Consider the following 24,012-nt stretch of genomic DNA (forward strand, 5'->3'; position numbering starts at 1 on the left):
TGTGATTGCCAACAAGGGTTTTTCCACCAAGTACTGTCATGTTTTGCAGAGGGGTCAAATACTTATTTCCCTCATTAAAATGCAAATAAATTTATAACATTTTTGACATGCATTTTTCTGGATGTTTTTGTTGTTATTCTGTCTCTCACTGTTCAGATAAACCTACCATTAAAATTATAGACTGATCATGTCTTTGTCAGTGGGCAAACGTACAAAATCAGCAGGGGATCAAATCCTTTTTTCCCTCACTGTACATATGCACGCACCACTTTTCCGTTATTAATTTTTTAGAATTTTTAGAAAAGTAATTTTTTTCATTTCACTTCACCAATTTTGACTATTTTGTGTATGTCCATTACATGAAATCCAAATAAAAATCAATTTAAATTACAGGTTGTAATGCAACAAAATAGGAAAAACGCCAAGGGGGATGAATACTTTTGCAAGGCACTGTACAAATATTGGTACATAGCCATGGTTACAAACCACCACTGCTACACTTTCACCAATTTTTTACCATTCATGTTGAGTTGAGGCATACAGTATATATGGATTTACACAACTGATGACATTTACTACTTTTGACTTCTCAAAACATCTGACAAAGTATGGCTTTTGAGTGTAATAAACCTTTTAAGTGGTGATCAATATGTGCTTAATTTGTTAAGAGTGTCAACTGCATTATGGCCGACCCTCTTCCTAAACTGCTTCTTATCGTGTCCATGTACAGTACCTTCAGAAAGTATTTACACCCCTTGACTTTTTCCACATCTTGTTGGGTTACAGCCTGAATCAAACATTTATTAAATTACGATTTTTTTGGGGCCTACCCACAATATCTCAAAATGTCAAAGTGGAATTATGCTTTCAGAAATGTTTACATAATAATAAAAAATGAAAAGCTGAAATGTCTTGAGTCAATAAGTATTCAACCCCATTGTTATGGCAAACCTAAATAAGTTCAGGAGTAAAAATGTGCTTAACAAGTCACATAATAAGTTGCATGGACTCACTCTGTGTGCAATGATAGTGTTTAACATGAGTTTGGAATGATTACCTCATCTCTGTACCCACACAAAAAAAGATCTATAAGGTCCTTCAGCCGAGCAGTGAATATCAAATACAGATTCAACCACAAAGACCAGGGAAGTTTTCCAATGCCCCGCAAAGAAGGGCACCTATAGGTAGATGGGTAAAAAAACGGTAAAAAAAACATACATTGAATATCCATTTGAGCATGGTGAATTTATTAATTACACTTTGGATGGTGTATCAATATACCCAGTCACTACAAAGATACAGGTGTCCTTCCTAAGGAAGGCCAATGGTGACTTTAAAACAGTTACAGAGTTGAATGGCTCAACAACATTGTAGTTACACCACAATACTAACCTAAATGACAGAGTGAAAAGGAGGAAGCCCGTACAGAATTCAAATATTCCAAAACATGTATCCTGTTTGCAACAAAGCACTAAAGTATGTATTGTTTGGGGCAAATCCAATACAACACATTACTGTGTACCACTCTCCATATTTTCAAGCATAGTGGTGGCTGCATCATGTTATGGGTATGCTTGTAATCGTTTAGGACTGGGGAGTTTTTCAAGATAAAACATATATACGGGAACTAAGCACAGCCAAATTCCTAGAGGAAAATCTGGTTCAGTCTGCTTTCCACCAGACACTGGGAGATGAATTAACCTTTCAGCAGGACAATAACCTAAAACACAAGGCCAAATCTACCCTGGAGTTGCTTAACAAGAAGAAAGTGAATGTTCCTGTGTGGCCTAGATACTGTTTTGACTTAAATCTGCTTGAAAGTCTATGGCAAGACTTGAAAATAGCTATGATCAACAACCAATTTGACAAAGCTTGAAGAATTTTGAAAAGAATAATGGGCAAATATTGTACAATCCAGGTTTGCAAAGCTCATAGAGACTTACCCAGAAAGTCTCACAGCTGTAATCACAGCCAAAGGTGATTCTAACATGTATTGACTCAGGGGTGTGAATACTTATGTAAATTAGATATTTCTGTGTTTAATATTCCATACATTTGCTAACATTTCTAAAACATGTTTTCACTTTGTCATTATGGGGTATTGTGTGTAGGTGAGTGTTAAAAAAAATATATTTAATCCATTTTGATATCAGGCTGTAACACAACAAAATTAATAAGTCAAGGGGTATGAATACTGTCTGAAGGCACTGTACATTTCAAGATTCACATCACACAGGCATTTTTATTGGGTTTTGATGCAAAGCCACACTGGTCCTTATTTGTTTAAATGTGAATCGCAGTAGATGCTGACATGGAATTCTTAGCCTTTGTACTCTTTGATGTACAATGATTGAATTCCTCTGACTTTTGCATGAGAACGTGATACTTTAAGACTGACATGTTAACTATAACACACAAGCTACCCTACTGTACACATTATGGAACAACATCAGAGTGCTATGCTAAACTGCCAAACTATGACAGTGATTAGCCTGGCTGTAGTGGAGTCTAAGTTACTTCTCTGGCTGTATCAGTGATTTTTCTCTTATTTTGTGAGAGGAGGGGAGTTTATCACCAGTGACAGTGGGCACATAATTAGCTACGTCTGAAGGCTCCGATCTCGGGCCAAGATCTGGGTCACCTCACCCCTTGGGGCCGGTCCATTCCTCCGACCCCTGACCCTTGAGGCCACTAAAGCTTTAGCCACAATCTATCAGCGCCTATAATGAGCCCTGAACTCTTACAGATTTACAAAGTGGGAGCAAGGCAAGGCGACGAGGGAGAATGAGGTTTATTCAGCAGGAGATGGATGCTGCTGCCCCATTTAGTAGCTGTGTCAAGTACTCCTCTCCATCCCACCTCCTCTCTCTTTCTGTCTTTGTTACTCTCTCTCTCTCTCACTTACTCGCTTGCTCGCTCCTTCACACACACACACACACACACACACACACACACACACACACACACACACACACACACACATACACGCTCTCTCTCTCTCTCTCTCTCTCTCTCTCTTTGTCACTCATGCAGTGAACTGATATGTTTCTGTGACTAGCAGAGCTATGCAAAGTAGTCCAACTCAATACACAAAAAAGGGGATTGGCGTTATAATAGGTATGTAATGTTTGAAATAAATGCCCTGATTCCATCAGCGTGCTATGCCATTGTGTCCTGTTTAGCTGTCTATTTTTGGTCTTTCCTGAAGAAACTGAGTTTTTTGCTGACTCAGTTCTCAACTGGGGAGAGACACAAGAGTTACTAAAAAGTTGCTAAGTTGTGTAGAAAATAATAAGTGTCTCTAAAACCTGAATAACCCTCGAAGCGCCAACTGTGGTCAATTATAAAATTGTAGGACTTTGTCATGCAACTAGTTACCCCCTCATTTGTATATATTTTTACCAAATAGCAAAACAATTCTGTCTATAGGAATTGGTTTATTAAGCTCTAACTTTGGAACCCTTTGGGCTATCAACTCAGTCCCAATTCCATCTGAAAGATGAGATTCTCAACTTGGTATAGAGCAGGGGTCTCCAACAGATAGATTGCGAGCTACCATTAGCTCACAGTCAACCTATGAGTAGCTTGCCAATCAGTTCTGAAAGTACGTGAATTTGTTCCAACATAAAGCTCCCGGCTACTATCCACTCAAAGCAACATTGACATTATCCCACCCCTAAAAAGCCAAACGTAACACAATATCTGCCAATTAATTTCCAGCCATATTGCTGTAGGCTTACCTGACAGAACTATATAATGATTATTTGTATCAATTGGGTGGCGATTGTTTTGAGTGCAGTAGGCATAACAACAGAAACATCACTAGACCAACACATTCCTCTCTTGCTGGATGCAATTCAAGGGGAATTACAATAATTGTATTATTATTATAATAATAATGTATTTTGATGTGAATTAAGCATTGACATGGATTCAGAACATCTATTTTAGTTGTTTCTCTATGAATAATTGTAATATTGGGAGTAAAGTACTGAAGAAAATAAATCCCAAACCAGGAAAATTTTTACTGAGATAACAGAATTCAGGAAAATAACAAACATTATTTTATGGGGCCCACTTAGAGTTGTTTGTAAACTATTATTTTACCAGGTATATTGACAGAAAACACATATCTTGAACACCACGAACCCGGGAAAGAGTTGCAGGGTAGAGGAGAAGAATGTACCCCTGTTATAGAGACATTGACTGGAGGCTAAATATGTATTTATATTTTTGAGTTATACATTTACATTGTCATTTAGCAGACGCTCTTATCCAGAGCAGTTAGTGAGTGCATACTTTTTTTATTTTTATATTGGCCCCCCTGGGAATCGAACCCACAAACCCTGGCGTGCCATGCTCTACCAACTGAGCTACCCAAAAATATGGGTACAACTACAGTGAGGGAAAAAAGTATTTGATCCCCTGCTGATTTTGTACGTTTGCCCACTGACAAAGACATGATAAGTCTATAATTTTAATGGTAGGTTTATTTGAACAGTGAGAAACAACTAAAAAATCCAGGGAAACGCTTGTCAAAAATTTTATAAATTGATTTGCATTCTAATGAGGGAAATAAGTATTTGACCCCTCTGCAAAGCATGACTTAGTACTTGGTGGCAAAACCCTTGTTGGCAATCACAGAGGTCAGACGTTTCTTGTAGTTGGCCACCAGGTTTGCACACATCTCAGGAGGGATTTTGTTCCACTCCTCTTTGCAGATCTTCTCCAAGTCATTAAGGTTTCGAGGCTGACATTTGGCAACTCGAACCTTCAGCTCCCTCCACATATGTTCTATGGGATTAAGGTCTGGAGACTGGCTAGGCCACTCCAGGACTTTAATGTGCTTCTTCTTGAGCCACTCCTTTGTTGCCTTGGCCGTGACTTTTGGGTCATTGTCATGCTGGAATACCCATCTACGACCCATTTTCAATGCCCTGGCTGAGGGAAGGAGGTTCTCACCCAAGATTTGACGGTACATGGCCCCGTCCATCGTCCCTTTGATGCGGTGAAGTTGTCCTGTCCTCTTAGCAGAAAATCACCCCCAAAGCATAATGTTTCCACCTCCATGTTTGACGGTGGGGATGGTGTTCTTGGGGTCATAGGCAGCATTCCTCCTCCTCCAAACACGGCGAGTTGAGTTGATGCCAAAAAGCTAGATTTTGGTCTCATCTGACCACAACACTTTCACCCAGTTCTCCTCTGAATCATTCAGATGTTCATTGGCAAACTTCAGACGGCCCTGTGTGCTTTCTTGAGCAGGGGGACCTTGCGGGCGCTGCAGGATTTCAGTCCTTCACGGCGTAGTGTGTTACCAATTGTTTTCTTGGTGACTATGGTCCCAGCTGCCTTGAGATCATTGACAAGATCCTCCCGTGTAGTTTTGGGCTGATTCCTCACCGTTCTCATGATCATTGCAACTCCACGAGGTGAGATCTTGCATGGAGCCCCAGGCCGAGGGAGATTGACAGTTATTTTGTGTTTCTTCCATTTGCGAATAATCGCACCAACTGTTGTCACCTTCTCACCAAGCTGCTTGGCGATGGTCTTGTAGCCCATTCCAGCCTTGTGTAGGTCTACAATCTTGTTCCTGACATCCTTTAGTCTTGGCCATGGTGGAGAGTTTGGAATCTGATTGATTGCTTCTGTGGACAGGTGTCTTTTATACAGGTAACAAACAGAGATTAGGAGTGCTCCTAATCTCAGCACGTTACCTGTATAAAAGACACCTGGGAGGCAGAAATCTTTCTGATTGAGAGGGGGTCAAATACTTATTTCCCTCATTAAAATGCAAATCAATTTATAAAAATTTTTACATGCGTTTTTCTGGATTATTTTGTTGTTATTCTGTCTCTCACTGTTCAAATAAACCTACCATTAAAATTATAGACTGATCATTTCTTTGTCAGTGGGCAAACGTACAAAATCAGCAGGGGATCAAATACTTTTTTCCCTCACTGTATACAACTGCATTTTGACCCAGAAAGTGCCCACCCACTGGACACAGACGTCAGTTCAATGTCTATTCCATGTTGGTTCATCATCATTTCATTGAAATGACGTGGAAACAATGTTGATTCAACCAGTGTGTGCCCAGTGGGCAATATAAGGCACACATTGAAGTAGATATATGTGACTTGCTCTATCATAATCAGTCACATTGACCCTGAAATACATTTGGAGTTTTAAACAGTGCTGGAAAGAGGAGAATGCTAGCTTTCTAATGCGACCAACATGATCTATCTACTCCAAATATCAAGCGAGTTATGTGCCATTACATGCTGAGTGTCATCAAATACTTTTAAGACATTTATTCAAATAATGAATAGCAACTATTTACTTAATACAAAACACAATACATGAAATCCATTGACATGAGTGACCATATTCTTCTTTTTCTCACTCACTCATGCTCACTCTCACACACACACACACACACACCACACGCACATGCACACACACACACACACACATACACACACAGAGGCTACATATAAATTACATCTTGCTCTAACTATACAGACAGTGTCTGTCTGCATCGTTGTTGCACGTGCACATACATGCATACACGTGCACATGTATATGTGCACATGCACATGTACACGTGCACATATTGTACAGTATATGTGCACATGTATATTGGCTATATTCACTTGTTTTCACACGTGCGCACGTACATGTACATGGACATCGTGTGGACATCGGTGAAATTGTTGACATAGTAGACAATTCGCTGAATGTCCTCGTAGGACAGCACCCGTTTGCTGGCAAGACGACCGCCATATCTCTTCTTCCTTGGAGCAACACCATGTTCCTTGTAGAACTTTATCACTGAAGTCAGCTTTTTGTAGAAATTCTGAAACCATAAAATAAATGATTTAAAACATGCCTTTAATATGTGCTGAAAGGCACATGTATTCTCAGCTCTTTTATTTCTATTCATGATACAGCCTAATACTCATTCTTTATTAAATACCTCAACTTTTTAATACTGTTGCAGCCCCAATAATAACAGAAAACATCAAGTTGTTTTACTCAAAAGAAAACTAACGCGTGTAGGAACTTGAATGTTTCTCTGCAGATTTTCTGTCTGTCAAGGAAATGTCCTCTGATGTTTCCTTTCTTTTTGTTTTCTCCTTTTCGTCCGTTTCCTTGCAGAGGTTAATGGAACCAGCCATCTTGCCAATGAGCACTAGATGTTTTTCATCTGAAAAATAAGACAATATATAATTTTTAACACACACACACACACACACACAAACAGTACACACAAAACACACACACACTTTTTTACTAGTATTGTAAATGGGTCATGTTTGATATAAAGGTATGTGATAACTATATATGTTACTATAAGACTGTAAGTCGCTTTGGATAAAAGCGTCTGCTAAATGGCATATTATATTATATATTATTATATAACTTCATATACTGAACAACAATATAAACGCAACATGCAACAATTTCAAAGATCTTACTGAGTTACAGTTCATATAAGGAAACCAGTCAAAATTCCAATCTGTTTTTTGGGCCCAGCACAGAGACAGCCTTAGTTAAAGTGGTAATTAATCTTAGAGCCAACACAGATGCCAAACAGCTCTCTGTCCTTGTACTCTTGGATTTAAGTGCTGCATTCAACACTTTTGATCATGATGTCCTTCTGGACAGACTGGAGAGGTGGGTTGGCTTCTCCGGGCCAGTTCTAAATTGGTTTAGGACTTATTTAACCAGTCTAGAGTTTTTTGTCACCCTTGGTGAACATAACTCAGAGAAAATACATATCACGTGGCTCCACGGATAAATTATTAGACTCTATTAGTGATTTAAATACTTGGATGGCTCACAACTTCCTCCAGCTAAATCAAGACAAGACCGAGGCACTTATTGTTGGAGCCAAAGCACAGAGAGAGAATCTGGCCGCATATTTTAATTCACGGGCAATAAAGATAGAACACCAGGTAAAAAACCCAAGTTTATTTTAGATTCTGAACTCAATTTCGAATAACACATTAGGAATGTGACCAAAATAGCTTTTTACCACCTGAGGAACATTGCCAAGGTGCGGCCGTTTCTCTCTCAGGCTGATACAGAGAGACTCATCCATGCTTTTATTACAAGCAGGCTTGACTACTGTAATGCTGTCCTGTCTGATCTACCCAAGAAAGCCATTGGTCAACTGCAAAACATACAGAATGCTGCAGGATGGGTACTGACCAAGACCAGACTGAGAGCACACATTACACCGGTTTAAAGGTCTCTGCACTGGCTGCCTGTGAGTTTTATAATTCATTGCAAGATAAAGAGATCTTAAAACACACCTTTTTAGCTTTGCTTTTCCTTAGGGTGCTTGTTAGTCATTCAGTTTTTATTGTTATTGTTCTTTATCCTCTTATGTTTGTTGTGTAGTAAATATTTCAGTTTTTATTTTCATTGTTTTTATTTGTTTTTTCCTGTGAAGCACATTTTGTTGCATTCCATGTCTGAAATGTGCTGTATAAATAAAGCTTGATTTGATTTGATTTGATCTGGGCAGGGGTGCACTTGACAGCCAGGCCCACCCACTGGGGAGCCAGGCCCAGTCAATCAGAATGAGTTTTTTCCCACAAAAGGGCTTTATTACAGACACAAATACTCCTCAGCATCCCCCCACCCCCCTCAGATGACCCCACAGGTGAAGAAGCCGGATGTGGTTACACATGGTCTACGGTTGTGAGGCCGGTTGGACATACTGCCAAATTCTCTAAAACAACATTGGAGTGAGCTTATGGTAGAGAAATTAACATTCAATTCTCTGGCAACAGCTCTAGTGGACATTCCTGCAGTCAGCATGCCAATTGCACTCTCCCTCAAAACTTGAGACAACTGTGGCATTGTGTTGTGTGACAAATGTGCACATTTTAAAGTGGCCATTACACAAGGTGCACCTGTGTAATGATCATGCTGTTTAATCAGCTTCTTTGTATGCCACACCTGTCAAGTGGGTTGATTATCTTGGCAAAGGAGAAATGCTCACGCTTTTTGTGCGTATAGAACATTTCTGGGATCTTTTATTTCAGCTCATGAAACATGGGACCAACACTTTAGATGTTACATTTATATTTTTGTTCAGTGTAGATGGCCATTTCACAGAAACACAACACTTTCAATGAATAACAGAAAAAGGTTTATGACAAGTTGCTATGGATGAAATGTATCACAATACCTGTTAAAAACATGCAAAACATATATTTTTAAACATCAAATTTGACTACAAATGTGTGAACATGAAAAAATATATTATTGATTATTTTATTAGAAATATTTATTATAAAAAAACATTGGGGGCGGGGAATTTAAACAATTTACTTGTGTTACAAGAGATTAATAAAATGAAAAGTGCTACTGCTTGACAGACAGTGTCTCTTTGCAATCATTACTGATGTCCTGAAAGAGCTGCAAAACCCCTACAAATCAGCTGGGCTAGACAATCTGGACCATTTATTTCTCAAATTAGCCGCCGAAATTGTCGCAACCCCTATTACTAGCCTGTTCAACCTCTCTTTCGTATCGTCTGAGATCCCCAGAGATTGGAAAGCTGCCGCGGTCATCCCCCTCTTCAAAGGGGGTGACATTCTAGATCCAAACTGTTACAGACCTATATCCATCCTACCCTGCCTTTCGAAACTATTTGAAAGCCAAGTTAACAAACAGATCACCGACCACTTCAAATCCCACCGTACCTTCTCTGCTATGCAATCTGGTTTCCAAGCTGGTCATGGGTGCACCTCAGCCACGCTCAAGGTCCTAAACGATATAATAACCGCGATTGATAAAAGACAATACTTTGCAGCCGTCTTCATCGACCTGGCCAAGGCTTTTGACTCTGTCAATCACTGCATACTTATTGGCAGACTAAATAGCCTTGGTTTCTCAACTGACTGCCTCGCCTGGTTCACCAACTACTTTTCAGATAGAGTTCAATGTGTCAAATCGGAGGGCCTGTTGTCTGGACCTCTGGCAGTCTCTATGGGGGTGCCACAGGGTTCAATTCTCGGGCCGACTCTATTCTCTGTGTATATCGTCCTCCCGAGTGGCGCAGGGGTCTAAGGCACTGCATCGCAGTGCTAGCTGTGCCACTAGAGATCCTGGTTCGAATCCAGTCTCTGTTGTAGCCGGCCGCGACCGGGAGACCCATGGGGCGGCGCACAATTGGCCTAGCGTCGTCCAGGGTAGGGGAGGGAATGGCTGGCAGGGATGTAGCTCAGTTGGTAGAGCATGGCGTTTGCAATGGCAGGGTTGTGGGTTCGATTACCACGGGGGGGGGCAGTATGAAAAATAAAATAATGTATGCACTCACTAACTATAAGTCGCTAAAATGTAAATGTATATCAATGATGTCGCTCTTGCTGCTGGTGACTCTCAGATCCACCTCTACGCAGATGACACCATTTTGTATACATCTGGCCCTTCATTGGACACTCTGTTAACAAACCTCCAATCGAGCTTCAATGCCATACAACAATGACATCGCAACAAAGCCTCCTTCACTCATGCTGCTAAACATGCCCTCGTAAAACTGACTATCCTACCGATCCTTGACTTCGGCGATGTCATTTACAAAATAGCTTCCAACACTCAACTCAGCAAATTGGATGTAGTCTATCACAGTGCCATCCGCTTTGTCACCAAAGCCCCATATACTACCCACCATTGTGACCTGTACGCTCTCGTTGGCTGGCCCTCACTACATATTTGTCGCCAAACCCACTGGCTCCAGGTCATCTATAAATCACTTCTAGGCAAATCCCCGCATTATCTTAGCTCATTGGTCACCATAGCAACACCCACCCGTAGTATGCGCTCCAGCAGGTATATCTCACTGGTCATCCCCAAAGCCAACACCTCCTTTGGCCGCCATTCCTTCCAGTTCTCTGCTGCAAATGACTGGAACGAACTACAAAAATCTCTGAAACTGGAGACACTTATCTCCCTCCTTAACTTTAAGCATCAGTTGTCAGAGCAACTTACCGATCACTGTACCTGTACACAGCCCATCTGTAATTAGCCCACCCAACTACCTCATCCCCATATTGTTATTTACATTGTTATTTATTTTGCTCATTTGCACCCCAGTATCTCTATTTGCACATCATCTTCTACACATCTATCACTCCAGTGTTAATACTAAATTGTAATTATTTTGCACTATGGCCTATTTATTGCCTTACCTCCATAACTTATTACATTTGCACACACTGTAAATAGATTTTCTATTTTCTATTGTGTTATTGACTGTACGTTTTTGTTTATTCCATATGTAACTCTGTGTTGTTGTTTTTATCGCACTGCTTTGCTTTATCTTGGCCAGGTCGCAGTTGTAAATGAGAACTTGTTCTCAACTGGCTTACCTGGTTAAATAAAGGTTAAATAAATAAAAAATTATCAATTCGGAGCTTTCAAGTATATAAATATGTTGGCACTTTTAGGGTTCATAAGACAGTAAGCCCGGGTGGATGGGGAGACGACAGAGGTAGTTACACATCTCTTTGTAGCAACTCATAGCTAATTTTAAGAGCAATGGGATGGCAGATAAAATAGAGAACATGAATAGTATGGCACCATAGTACGGTGCCCTATATACAGTATGTTACAGCTCCTTATACAGTGGCTTGCAAAAGTATTCATCCCCCTTGGCGTTTTCCCTATTTTATTGCATTACAACCTGTAATTTAACTTGATTTTTATTTGGATTTCATGTAATGGACATACACAAAATAGTCAAAATTGGTGAAGTGAAATTTAAAAAATAACTTCTTTCAAAAAATTCTAAAAAATAAATAACGGAAGAGTGGTGCGTGCATATGTATTCACCCCCTTTGCTATGAAGCCCCTAAATAAGATCTGGTGCAACCGATTACCTTCAGAAGTCACATAATTAGTTAGATTGCACACAGGTGGACTTTATTTAAGTGTCACATGATTTGTCACATGATCTCAGTATATATACACCTGTTCTGAAAGGTCCCAGAGTCTGCAACACCACTAAGCAAGGGGCACCACCAAGCAAGCGGCACAATGAAGACCAAGGAGCACTCCAAACAGGTCATGGACAAAGTTGTGGAGAAGTACAGATCAGGGTTGGGTTATAAAAAAAGATCAGAAACTTTGAACATCCCACGGAGCACCATTAAATACATTATTAAATGGAAAGAATATGGCACCACAACAAACCTGCCAAGAGATGGCCGCCCACCAAAACTCACGGACCAGGCAAGGAGGGCATTAATCAGAGAGGCAACAAAGAAACCAAAGATAACCCTGAAGGAGCTGCAAAGCTCCACAGCGGAGATTGGAGTATCTGTCCATAGGACCACTTTAAGCCGTACACTCCACAGAGCTGGGCTTACGGAAGAGTGGCCAGAAAATAAGCAAACACGCTTGGTGTTCGCCAAAAGGCATGTGGGAGACTCCCCAAACATATGGAAGAAGGTACTCTGGTCAGATGAGACTCAAATTGAGCTTTTTGGCCATCAAGGAAAAGGCTATGTCTGGCACAAACCCAACACCTCTCATCACCCCGAGAACACCATCCCCACAGTGAAGCATGGTGGTGGCAGCATCATGCTGTGGGAATGTTTTTCATCGTCAGGGACTGGGAAACTGGTCACAATTGAAGGAATGATGGATGGCGCTAAATACAGGGAAATTCTTGAGGGAAACCTGTTTCAGTCTTCCAGAGATTTGAGACTGGGACAGAGGTTCACCTTCCAGCAGGACAATGACCCTAAGCATACTGCTAAAGCAACACTCAAGTGGTTTAAGGGGAAACATTTAAATGTCTTGGAATGGCCTATTCAAAGCCCAGACCTCAATCCAATTGAGAATCTGTGGTATGACTTAAAGATTGCTATACACCAGCGGAACCCATCCAACTTGAAGGAGCTGGAGCAGTTTTGCCTTGAAGAATGGGCAAAAATACCAGTGGCTAGATGTGCCAAGCTTATAGAGACATACCCCAAGAGACTTGCAGCTGTAATTGCTGCAAAAGGTGGCTCTACAAAGTATTGAGTTATGCACACTCAGGTTTTCTGTTTTTTTTGTCTTATTTCTTGTTTGTTTCAACAACAAAACATATTTTGCATCTTTAAAGTGTTAGGCATGTTGTGTAAATGAAATGATACAAACCCCCCAAAAATCTATTTTAATTCCAGGTTCTAAGGCAACGAAATAGGAAAAATGCCAAGGGGGGTGAATACTTTCGCAAGCCACTGTATGTCTTGTAGACACTAAGTACTAACAAGCCTATCTGTATTTTTTCTGTGATCTAAGTAGGATGGTTTTTCAGGCAGATGGCAGTTTGCAATCTAGGGCAAGGAACCTCTCTTCTCTCGCACAGTTGTATACCATTTAAAGGACCAGAACCAATAATGGGAAGCTATTGCTCACTGTAGTCCAAATGAACATGAACTATTTCAAAACTCGCCTTGCAGGACAACGAGATGAGATCAAATGATCACACCTGTATATGGGGAACATCTGCACAGGCATTATCAAATTGCTCCTGCACCATAGAAAACAAATTATGTTTAGCTCTGTGATTAATTAGACAATGTTCAGGGTGTAAACAAAACAAGCTTATTTACAGGGTCCTATTAATTACTAAAAACTACTAAAAACAACCCCAAAATACCCCCAAACAACCCATTTACCATTTCCATATTTATCGATAAAAGTGGTGAAGGAACAATGGGATTTTTCTTTATTTACAATTGTTTACATTTTGAGATTAGGGACTGAACTCACTTTCTATAATTATTTGGATTTTCTGCTTTTTTCCATGGCTGTGTTTCAGAAACAAGTTTCCTGTTGGGGAACGCCCAGATAGTGGAATGGCCAGTAGTATACAGTAATGACGGGTTTTGTAAGCTGTCGGGGTACCACAGGGCAGAAGTCATGCAGAGGAGCAGTACATGCAGGTAAGAACTGGGCCTCTGTCCCTGTCCTGTCACCCATTATTTCCACTGCTCACAGAAGCTTAACATATCCACGGATGGTAAAAATTATTTGTTTGCACATGCATGTAACGTGAGTTGACAGTGGGAGAAGGACTAAAGGAGGTCATTACACAGTCCAGTTTTGGTACACACACACAAGGTATATGTAGAATATCCAATTGCTCTGTGGTCACATATAAAAACAGTTTAATAAAAAAATCTGTTTAATTATAACCCCTCTGCTGTCAGGTTTTATACTTTGATTGATTGATTGATTGGCTTCATAAAGCATTCATATAGGCTTCATAAGCACTGCATAAATCACAAATAATCTATAACTGTATTTCATGCTCTATAAAAGATTAATACATGTGAACAAATAAATGTATGGTTATGTCACATTATGAATATTTATACAGCATGATATATGGTTATATATGATTTGTGAATGTAGTTCTTATTCCTGACCCCTTCCACACATGCTTTTCTTATCTTTTCATTTCATTTTTTATGTTTACAAATCTGTAAACAAATACACTGAGTGTACAAAACATTAGGAACACCTTGCTAATATTGAGTTTCACCCCCCTCCCCTCTCCCCCATTTTGCCCTCAGAACAGTCTAAATTCGTTGGGCCATGGACTCTACAAGGTGTCAAAAGCGTTCCACAGGGATGCTGGCCCATTTTGACTCCAATGCTTCCCACAGTTGTGTCAAGACTGTTGGATGTCCTTTGGGTGGTGGACCATTATTGATACACACGGGAAACTGATGAGTGTGAAAAACTCAGCAGCGTTGCAGTTCTTGACACACTCAAACCGGTGCGCCTGGCACCTACTACCATACCCCGTTCAAAGGCACTTCAATATTTTTATCTTGCCCATTCACCCTCTGAATGGTACACATACACGATCCATGTCTCAATTGTCTCAAGGCTTAAAAATCCTTCTTTAACCTGTCTCCTCCCCTTCATCTACACTGATTTGAAGTGTATTTAACAAGTGACATCAATAAGGGATCATAGCTTTCACCTGGATTCGCCTGGTCAGTCTGTCATGGAAAGAACAGGTGTTTCTAATGTTTTGTACACTCAGTGTATGTATGCAAAAAAATAACTGACAATGTTGAACAACTTCCTATGTGGATAATACTTGATAATGCGTGTGCAAATTGTGCAGTTATAAGCTGCTGCTGTTGTAACACTTTGTGTTTCCCTCTCAGAGAACTCATGAAACAGTAATGATAATTGCATCTCAGTATGAAAATGTATGCACTCACTAACTATAAGTCGCTCTGGATAAGAGCGTCTGCTAAATGACTAAAATTTAAAAATTTAAATCTCGGTCTGTACTTGGTGGAATGTTCAGTATATTTGTATAGTATAATCTAAGGTTTCTCTGCTCCAGTCCTGGGGGCCCAGTATACAGGATTTCATTTTAATTAATTACTCTGATTAAGAAGGCTCAATTACATGGCCGAAGCAGCTGGCTTGCCCTTGTATATGGCAATTTAACAGTCACATCAGCTTGCTTGTGCTGAGGTGGGAGGGGAGGTGTTATTCATACTGTATAAATAGTAACTGTAATGGATTATAAACTGTTGGAGAGGAAATGGTGAGATATCTTTGACGTGATACATTCTCGATTTAAAGTATTTTAATTAGGGTGTCCTGCACACTTGTAATACCCAAAGGAGTGGGATTTGCTGTCATGCAGGAGATGGAGCCCTAAATTGTCACACCCCTCCCCCCTCATTTTTGCCATGTCTTGATGGCTATGCATGCTCACAGAACAGAATAGATACTTTGACACATAGCAAGAGTGCTTACGTTTCTTGACTGAAGCTGTGCACACCGAACTTGCAGACACTGACAGTAATGGGGCTTCTGAAAATAACCCACACTTGCTGCACACTGGCCTTCCTAAGAAATAGGCAGACAAAGATCCAAAAGCTGTTGCTATGGGGATATCTTCTGTAAAAAATACTTTATTTTTCACCTGATAAGATCAGAGTGACCAGAATGATAGGAGATAAAAGTTGGAGAGGATGGGTGGGATTGACGGAAGTGGCTTTAATTTGTAGACTTGGGCCTAGATCAGATCAGCGTTAACCTGCGGTAACTGACAATCGCATAGCATATTATTGTTTTTTTTCTTTGGACGATGTTGGAGGTATAACACATTGGAGCTGTCAAATTGGTGAGCGGCTTTTGTGGTCATTGTCACGAAACCACACCCATCCTTATATCCCACCCATGTTATACAGTGCCTTCAGCCTGAATTTAAAATAGATTACATTGACATTGTGTGCCACTGATCTACACACAATACCCCACAATGTCAAAGTGGAATTTAGTTTTTAGACATTTTTAGAAATTAATAAAAAATTAAAAGCTGAAATGTCTTGAGTCAATAAGTATTCAACACTTTTGTTATGGCAAGCCTAAATATGCTCAGTAAAAATGTGCTTAACAAGTCACATAATTAGTTGCATGGACTCACTCTGTGTGCAATAATAGTGGTTAACATGATTTTTAAATGATTACCCATCTCTGTATCCCACACATACAGTGGGGGAAAAAAGTATTTAGTCAGCCACCAATTGTGCAAGTTCTCCAACTTAAAAAGATGAGAGAGGCCTGTAATTTTCATCATAGGTACACGTCAACTATGACAGACAAATTGAGGAAAAGAAATCCAGAAAATCACAATGTAGGATTTTTAATGAATTTATTTGCAAATGAGCAAGATTTCTGGCTCTCACAGACCTGTAACTTTTTCTTTAAGAGGCTCCTCTGTCCTCCACTCGTTACCTGTATTAATGGCACCTGTTTGAACTTGTTATCAGTATAAAAGACACCTGTCCACAACCTCAAACAGTCACACTCCAAACTCCACTATGGCCAAGACCAAAGAGCTGTCAAAGGACACCAGAAACAAAATTGTAGACATGCACCAGGCTGGGAAGACTGAATCTGCAATAGGTAAGCAGCTTGGTTTGAAGAAATCAACTGTGGGAGCAATTATTAGGAAATGGAAGACATACAAGACCACTGATAATCTCACTCGATCTGGGGCTCCACGCAAGATCTCACCCTGTGGGGTCAAAATGATCACAAGAACGGTGAGCAAAAATCCCAGAACCACACGGTGGGACCTAGTGAATGACCTGCAGAGAGCTGGGACCAAAGTAACAAAGCCTACCATCAGTAACACACTACGCCGCCAGGGACTCCTGCAGTGCCAGACGTGTCCCCCTGCTTAAGCCAGTACATGTCCAGGCCCGTCTGAAGTTTGCTAGAGTGCATTTGGATGATCCAGAAGAGGATTGGGAGAATGTCATATGGTCAGATTAAACCAAAATAGAACCTTTTGGTAAAAACTCAACTCGTTGTGTTTGGAGGACAAAGAATGCTGAGTTGCATCCAAAGAACACCATACCTACTGTGAAGCATGGGGGTGGAAACATCATGCTTTGGGGCTGTTTTTCTGCAAAGTGACCAGGACGACTGATCCGTGTAAAGGAAAGAATGAATGGGGCCATGTATCGTGAGATTTTGAGTGAAAACCTCCTTCCATCAGCAAGGGCATTGAAGATGAAACGTGGCTGGGTCTTTCAGCATGACAATGATCCCAAACACACCGCCCGGGCAACAAAGGAGTGGCTTCATAAGAAGCATTTCAAGGTCCTGGAGTGGCCTAGCCAGTCTCCAGATCTCAACCCCATAGAAAATCTTTGGAGGGAGTTGAAAGTCTGTGTTGCCCAGCGACAGCCCCAAAACATCACTGCTCTAGAGGAGATCTGCATGGAGGAATGGGCCAAAATACCAGCAACAGTGTGTGAAAACCTTGTGAAGACTTACAGAAAACGTTTGACCTGTGTCATTGCCAACAAAGGGTATATAACAAAGTATTGAGAAACTTTTGTTATTGACCAAATACTTATTTTCCACCATAATTTGCAAATAAATTCATTAAAAATCCTACAATGTGATTTTCTGGATTCTTTTTCTCTCATTTTGTCTGTCATAGTTGACGTGTACCTATGATGAAAATTACAGGCCTCTCTCATCTTTTTAAGTGGGAAAACTTGCACAATTGGTGGCTGACTAAATACTTTTTTTCCCCACTGAACAATTATCTGTAAGGTCCCTCAGTCGAGTAGTGAATTTCAAGCACAGATTCAACCACAAAGACATGTGTCACACCCTGGCTTCTGGGACTCATTATGTTGAGCCAGGGTGTGTTCATTCTATGTGTTCTGTTTCTAGGTTGGGTGTTCTAGTTCGTCATTTTCTATGTTTGACTGAGTGACTCCCAATCAGAGGCAACGAGTGTCAGCTGTTTGCTGGTTGTCTCTGATTGGGAGCCATATTTAACTGTCTGTGTTTCACTTTGGGTTTGTGGGTTTTTGTTCCGTGTTCGGTCATTGTCACGTGGACTTCACGAGTCGTGTTTTGTTTTGTTTTGTTTAGAAACTTTAACTAATTAAAGTCATGTTTGTTTCTCACGCTGCGCCTTGGTCTACTCATTACTACGACGATCGTGACAGAAAAACCCACCATACCAAGACCAAGCAGCGTGTCCAGGAGCAGGCAGCCTGGACGTGGGAGCAGATCTTGGACGGGCAGGGGTCCTGGACCTGGGAGGAAATCCTGGCCGGGATGAATCGCCGGCCATGGAGTGAGACGGTGGAGGCGCGCCGTAGAGAGGAGCTACGGCGTGATCAGGGTCGTCGTCGGACGGTCGTGAGGCAACCCCCAGAAAATGTTTAGGGGGGCACACGGCATGGACGACGGGGCTGACGGAGGAGAAAAGGGGGCGGATCCAGAAGGCCACCAGGCCAGGGGTACACCGCCCTGTACGTCCTGTGCGGATGCCTCACACAGAGTGTGTGAGGGTAGGCATTCAGCCAGGACGGGTGGTGGCCGCTATTCACTCCAGGCCTCCTATCCGTCTCCACAGCCCGGTTCGGCCTGTCCCTGCTCCACGCACCAAGCCTACGGTGTGTGTCGACAGCCCAGCCCGGCCTGTCCCTGCTCCACGCACTAAACCTACGGTGCGCGTCGCCAGCCCGGTCCGGCCTGTTCCTGCCACTCGCACTAAGCCAGGGGTGCGAGAAGTCAGCCTGGTAAGGCCCGTTCCTCCTCCACGCACCAAGCCAGGGGTGCGAGTCGACAGACTGGACCAGGGGCACTATGGGGGGTGTATTGGAGGGTGGTGGTCAAGGCCGGAGCCAGAACCGCCGCCGAGGAGGTATGCCCGCCCAGCCCTCCCCTGTTTTGTTTAGTTGAGGCGCGGTCGCAGTCCGCGCCTTTAGGGGGGGGTACTGTCACACCCTGGCTTCTGGGACTCATTATGTTGAGCCAGGGTGTGTTCATTCTATGTGTTCTGTTTCTAGGTTGGGTGTTCTAGTTCGTCATTTTCTATGTTTGACTGAGTGACTCCCAATCAGAGGCAACGAGTGTCAGCTGTTTGCTGGTTGTCTCTGATTGGGAGCCATATTTAACTGTCTGTGTTTCACTTTGGGTTTGTGGGTTTTTGTTCCGTGTTCGGTCATTGTCACCGTGGACTTCACGAGTCGTGTTTTGTTTTGTTTTGTTTAGAAACTTTAACTAATTAAAGTCATGTTTGTTTCTCACGCTGCGCCTTGGTCTACTCATTACTACGACGATCGTGACAACATGGGAGGTTTTCCAATGGATCAACAGCATTGTTAAACCCTAACCTAAATGACAGAGTGAAAATAAATGAGTCTGTACAGAATACAAATATTCCAAAACATGCATCCTGTTTGCAATATGGCACTAAAGTAATACTGCAAAAAAATATGGCAAAGAAATGAACTTTTTGTCCTGAATACAAAGCATTATGTTTGGGGCAAATCCAACACAACACATCACTGAGTACCACTCTCCATATTTTCAAGCATGGTGGTGGCTGCATCATGTTATGGGTATGCTTGTCATCGGCAATGACTAGCTAGTTTTTTTGGGGGATAAAAAGAAATGGAATAGAGCTGAGCACAGGCAACATCCTAGAGGAAAACCTGGTTAAGTCTGCTTTCCAACAGACACCTTTCAGCAGGAAAATAACCTAAAACACAAGGCCAAATATACACTGGAGTTGCTTACCAAGATGACAGTGGCCTGCTGAAACTCTATGGCAAGACTTGAAAATGTCTGTCTAGCAATGATCAACAACCAACTTGACAGAGCTTGAAGAGTTTAAAAAAGAATAATGGAAAAATATTGTATAAGGTGTGCAAAACTCTTAGAGACTTACCCAAAAGGACTCACAGATGTACTCGCTGCCAAAGGGGATTCTAACATGTATTGACTCAGGGGGTTGAATACTTATCTAATCTAGATATATTAGTGTTTTATTTTCATTAATCTTAAAAAAACATTTGTCTTCCACTTTGACATTACAGAGTATTTTGTGTATATCGCTGAAAAAATAGACAATTAAATCCACTTTAATCCCAATTTGTAACAATATAATGTGGAAAAAGTCGAGGTGCGAATACTTTCTGAAGGCACTGTAAGTTCAGAACGAGAAAGTGTAGGCTATATAGATAAAAATACACTAACATTCAAAATCATTAAACAAAATAAGGATTTAAATCCGCCTAATCGAGGTGTTGCCTTGTGGTTTGAGGTTAAGACCATCTCCGACATCTTCAGCTCCTCAACTTAAACACACTTAAATATTTATTCTGGGCCAGGTAGACAACCTCTTGTTGGGGCAAACCTTTAACCTCATGGCCCAAGCAAAAGGAAAACATATTTTGCTTCACCACGGTCAAAGAATATGCGATAGTCTGTCTGAATGTTTTGGGAACTTTTGAAGAATGTTCTGTGTTCTAAAACACATTTTGTGTGATGATGTGTATAACTGGACACACCCACCGCAGGCAGGGAGCAGCAAAGTGTCATCCGCAGAGCAGGTTAGGGTTTGATCAGGGGCACAATGGCAATAGTTTACATGGAGAAAATATTCTGATTTAGGCTTACCACAGGATGTTTAGAATTTGAACTTAATGTTGAAATCATAATATGGAATATTTAATCATGATATGGAGTGAAAAACCTGCCAACATTTAGGAAATGCTGCTCAAATACTCAAAACACTGCTTTTAAGTAATTATTTTAAAAGGGTAATTACTCTGACGTTGCGTCAATGTTGCATGTTCATCCACGGTTCACCTAGGGTTGGGTTTGGGAGGTTATCATGTTATCAGCTCCCTCTTGCTTACTCAGGCCTCTCTTTTGTTCAACACAAACACTGTATCTATAGGATTTGACAGTCAATGTCATCACGATCCCATGAGCAAAATTACAGTTCAATGAGTGATAAAATGGTGACTGTTGTGTGGATGTTCATGCCACACAGGTTTGCACTACTAACCCTCTCTCTTTGTTTTTCCCCATCTGTCTTTCAATTTTTTTTTCCTCTATCAAACTAACCCTACCTACCATGCATTTTTTTTACCCTCTCCTTCTTTGGCTCCTGCAGTTTCATGTATGGGGACCTGACAGACAAGAACACAATAAATGAAGTCAGGCAGACCTTTGATAACTATGAATCCCATTGCTTTGAAGTGCTGCTCTATAAGAAGAACAGTGAGTATAAAGATGTCACTAGCTATCATTGTCAATTTAGGTTAGGGGTTTTCCGCTGTGAGGATGGGGTTAAAGTGGCTACGGTTTTTAGAAACGTTTTATTACTAAAGTTCCCTCTGGGGAAAATGAAGTTATTCTACAGTATTCTATTCTCACTGACATTACATGATTATACACTTAAAGGTGCTTTATGCAACAATTCCACCTGCAATATTCCTAAGTATCAATGGTATATATGTAGAAGTAAAGGAATACAAATTGGTAGCAATCTATTCTATGGCACAGAAATAATCAGATATTTACTCTGTAAAATTGTAATTGCACAATATATGAACAAAACACTTGTTTGTTTCTTTGGTATTCATTGGTATTTATTGAAATAAGCCCCATTAACTCAATTTAATAGCAGGTACAGATGTAAGATCTTAATTTGATCACCCTGTTGCAGGAGAACTTTCGTGCAATGCAGGACATTTTAAACTTGTAGTGTATTTTAGGTTTAAAAAGGCTTCTGAAGTTTGTAATTTCCACTTAGAAATTTCAGACTTGATTTTCCCTAATGAAAAATGTATGAACCACTACACAAATGTCCATGAATTATAATCCACATAATAACTCACATTTCCTGTTGCTGCATGATTATATTCCTGCTGTAGCAAACTGGCTCAAATTAAGAGCCTACATCTGTAGTTGCCATTTGTGTTTAAATATAAATAAGTACCAGAGATTACCTAATGATACCAGATCTTTTCCTATTATGTAGCCTTTTACACTCCTTCCTTGGTTCCCTTCTCCTCTTTTACTCTGCAGGGACACCCATATGGCTCTACATGCAGGTGGCTCCCATCAGGAATGAGAACGACAAGGTGGTTCTGTTCCTGTGTACCTTCAAAGACATAACTGTCTTCAAGCAGCCTATTGAGGACGAATCCACCAAGGGTGAGAGACCTGATATCAATTAAGTAAAAAGCCTGAACAAAGTATATTCTGTTCCCATGTGACCTAATGAAGGCTATTGCAGCCGTAAAGTTGTCTAGTGTGTTGTAGATGAAATCCAAGCAGCTGGGGCATACTGTGTGTGGGCTTTCTTTCTGTATTCAAATAATCTATTATTGGCCAGGGACCTGTTTGAGGATTTGGGATGTGTATATGACTCTCACATCCTTTAAGAGTTTGTTACCTGTCAACTAATAGAACATGCTGTTGTCCCTTGTTCAGTAGGCTGATGGTTGCTTGGATGTTTTATATTTTTTGTGTTCTGGCGGTTCTGTAAAGTGGGGCTTTGAATCTGCATCGGGTCTGAAGGAGTTTGCATTGGTCTTGGCGTGGGTGAGAGGTGTCGTTAGTTATTCTATAAGGCTTTGCACGTTGCCCTTATTTTGAAAAGAGAAGGGATGTCCTGGCATCTTACAACCCACAGATGTTTTTAACTAATCAACTAATAAGGTTGATAGCAGAGGGCTTCTTGGAGATCACATGTTATGCACTTGAGGCCACAAACTTCAGCAGCAGAGGAGTGTTGCAAGACAGATAAGCTGTCAGCTTATATCTGGACATGGTTATTTCTAGAGAATGGAAGACTGAGTGACAGGGCTCTCCTCTGGTGATTTATATGTAGTGTCAGATCTCTTCCTTCACCCACCTTCCTCTCTCTTGTTGGTCTCTCTTGCTAGCAGCAACATTAAACTGTGGAGTTTGTCTATCAACAGAGAGCTGTGATCAAAATATATAAGGTGTTTCGTTTGAGAGAGAAACCAACTGGTGATTAAAAAGACAAAGATGCATTTCTAATTTGCCTTGTGGTTTGAGGTTTAGACCATCTCCAACATTGTAGACATCTTCAGTTCCTCATCTTAAACACACTTTTATCTTTCTTCTGGGCCAGGTAGACAGCCTCTTGTTGGGGCAAACCTTTACACTCTTGGCCCAAGCAAAAGGAAACATATTTGACTTCATCACGGTCAAAGGATATGCGATAGTCTGTCTGAATGTTTTGGGAACTTTTGAAGAACAAAAATTAGCTTTTTGTGAACATTCTTGCAACATCAAGGGAATGTTCTGTGCACCCTAAAACTAACATTGTGTGATGATGCGTATAACTGGACAGATTTTCTGTTTATACTGATACTTTTGGGGAATGTTCTTACACCTTTGCTGACAATCTAATGAAATGTTCTGAAAACATTCACATAACCAACTTTGGTTTACAGGGCATACTGTAGCTTCATGTGACATGGCCACACATTGTACTCATTGGCCCAGATGTTGTTTGTCTGAATAGATGGATGTGTGCGTCTCCCCCTGGGTCCACACCGACACATCCCTGGGGATCATGTGCAGCAGTGTGACTAAGTATGTAATGGCAAGCAGATGGCAAGGAGAACTCACTTCATATTTGATGGAGTGACAAATGCA

General features: G+C 41.0%; 1 protein-coding gene across 1 annotated transcript in view; it reads left to right on the plus strand.

Annotated features, from left to right (window-relative positions):
- kcnh5a (potassium voltage-gated channel, subfamily H (eag-related), member 5a) overlaps positions 1-24,012 on the plus strand; it is a 169,858-nt gene that overhangs the window by 27,813 nt on the left and 118,033 nt on the right. Inside the window, exons 2-4 of the mRNA XM_045211191.1 lie at positions 13,832-13,955; positions 21,491-21,597; positions 22,408-22,536. Of these exons, the coding sequence (XP_045067126.1) occupies positions 13,832-13,955; positions 21,491-21,597; positions 22,408-22,536 (360 nt within the window). The remainder of the gene's footprint in view (positions 1-13,831; positions 13,956-21,490; positions 21,598-22,407; positions 22,537-24,012) is intronic.

The sequence above is a fragment of the Coregonus clupeaformis genome, chromosome 36 (assembly GCF_020615455.1).
Source record: "Coregonus clupeaformis isolate EN_2021a chromosome 36, ASM2061545v1, whole genome shotgun sequence".
Classification (NCBI taxonomy): domain Eukaryota; kingdom Metazoa; phylum Chordata; class Actinopteri; order Salmoniformes; family Salmonidae; genus Coregonus; species Coregonus clupeaformis.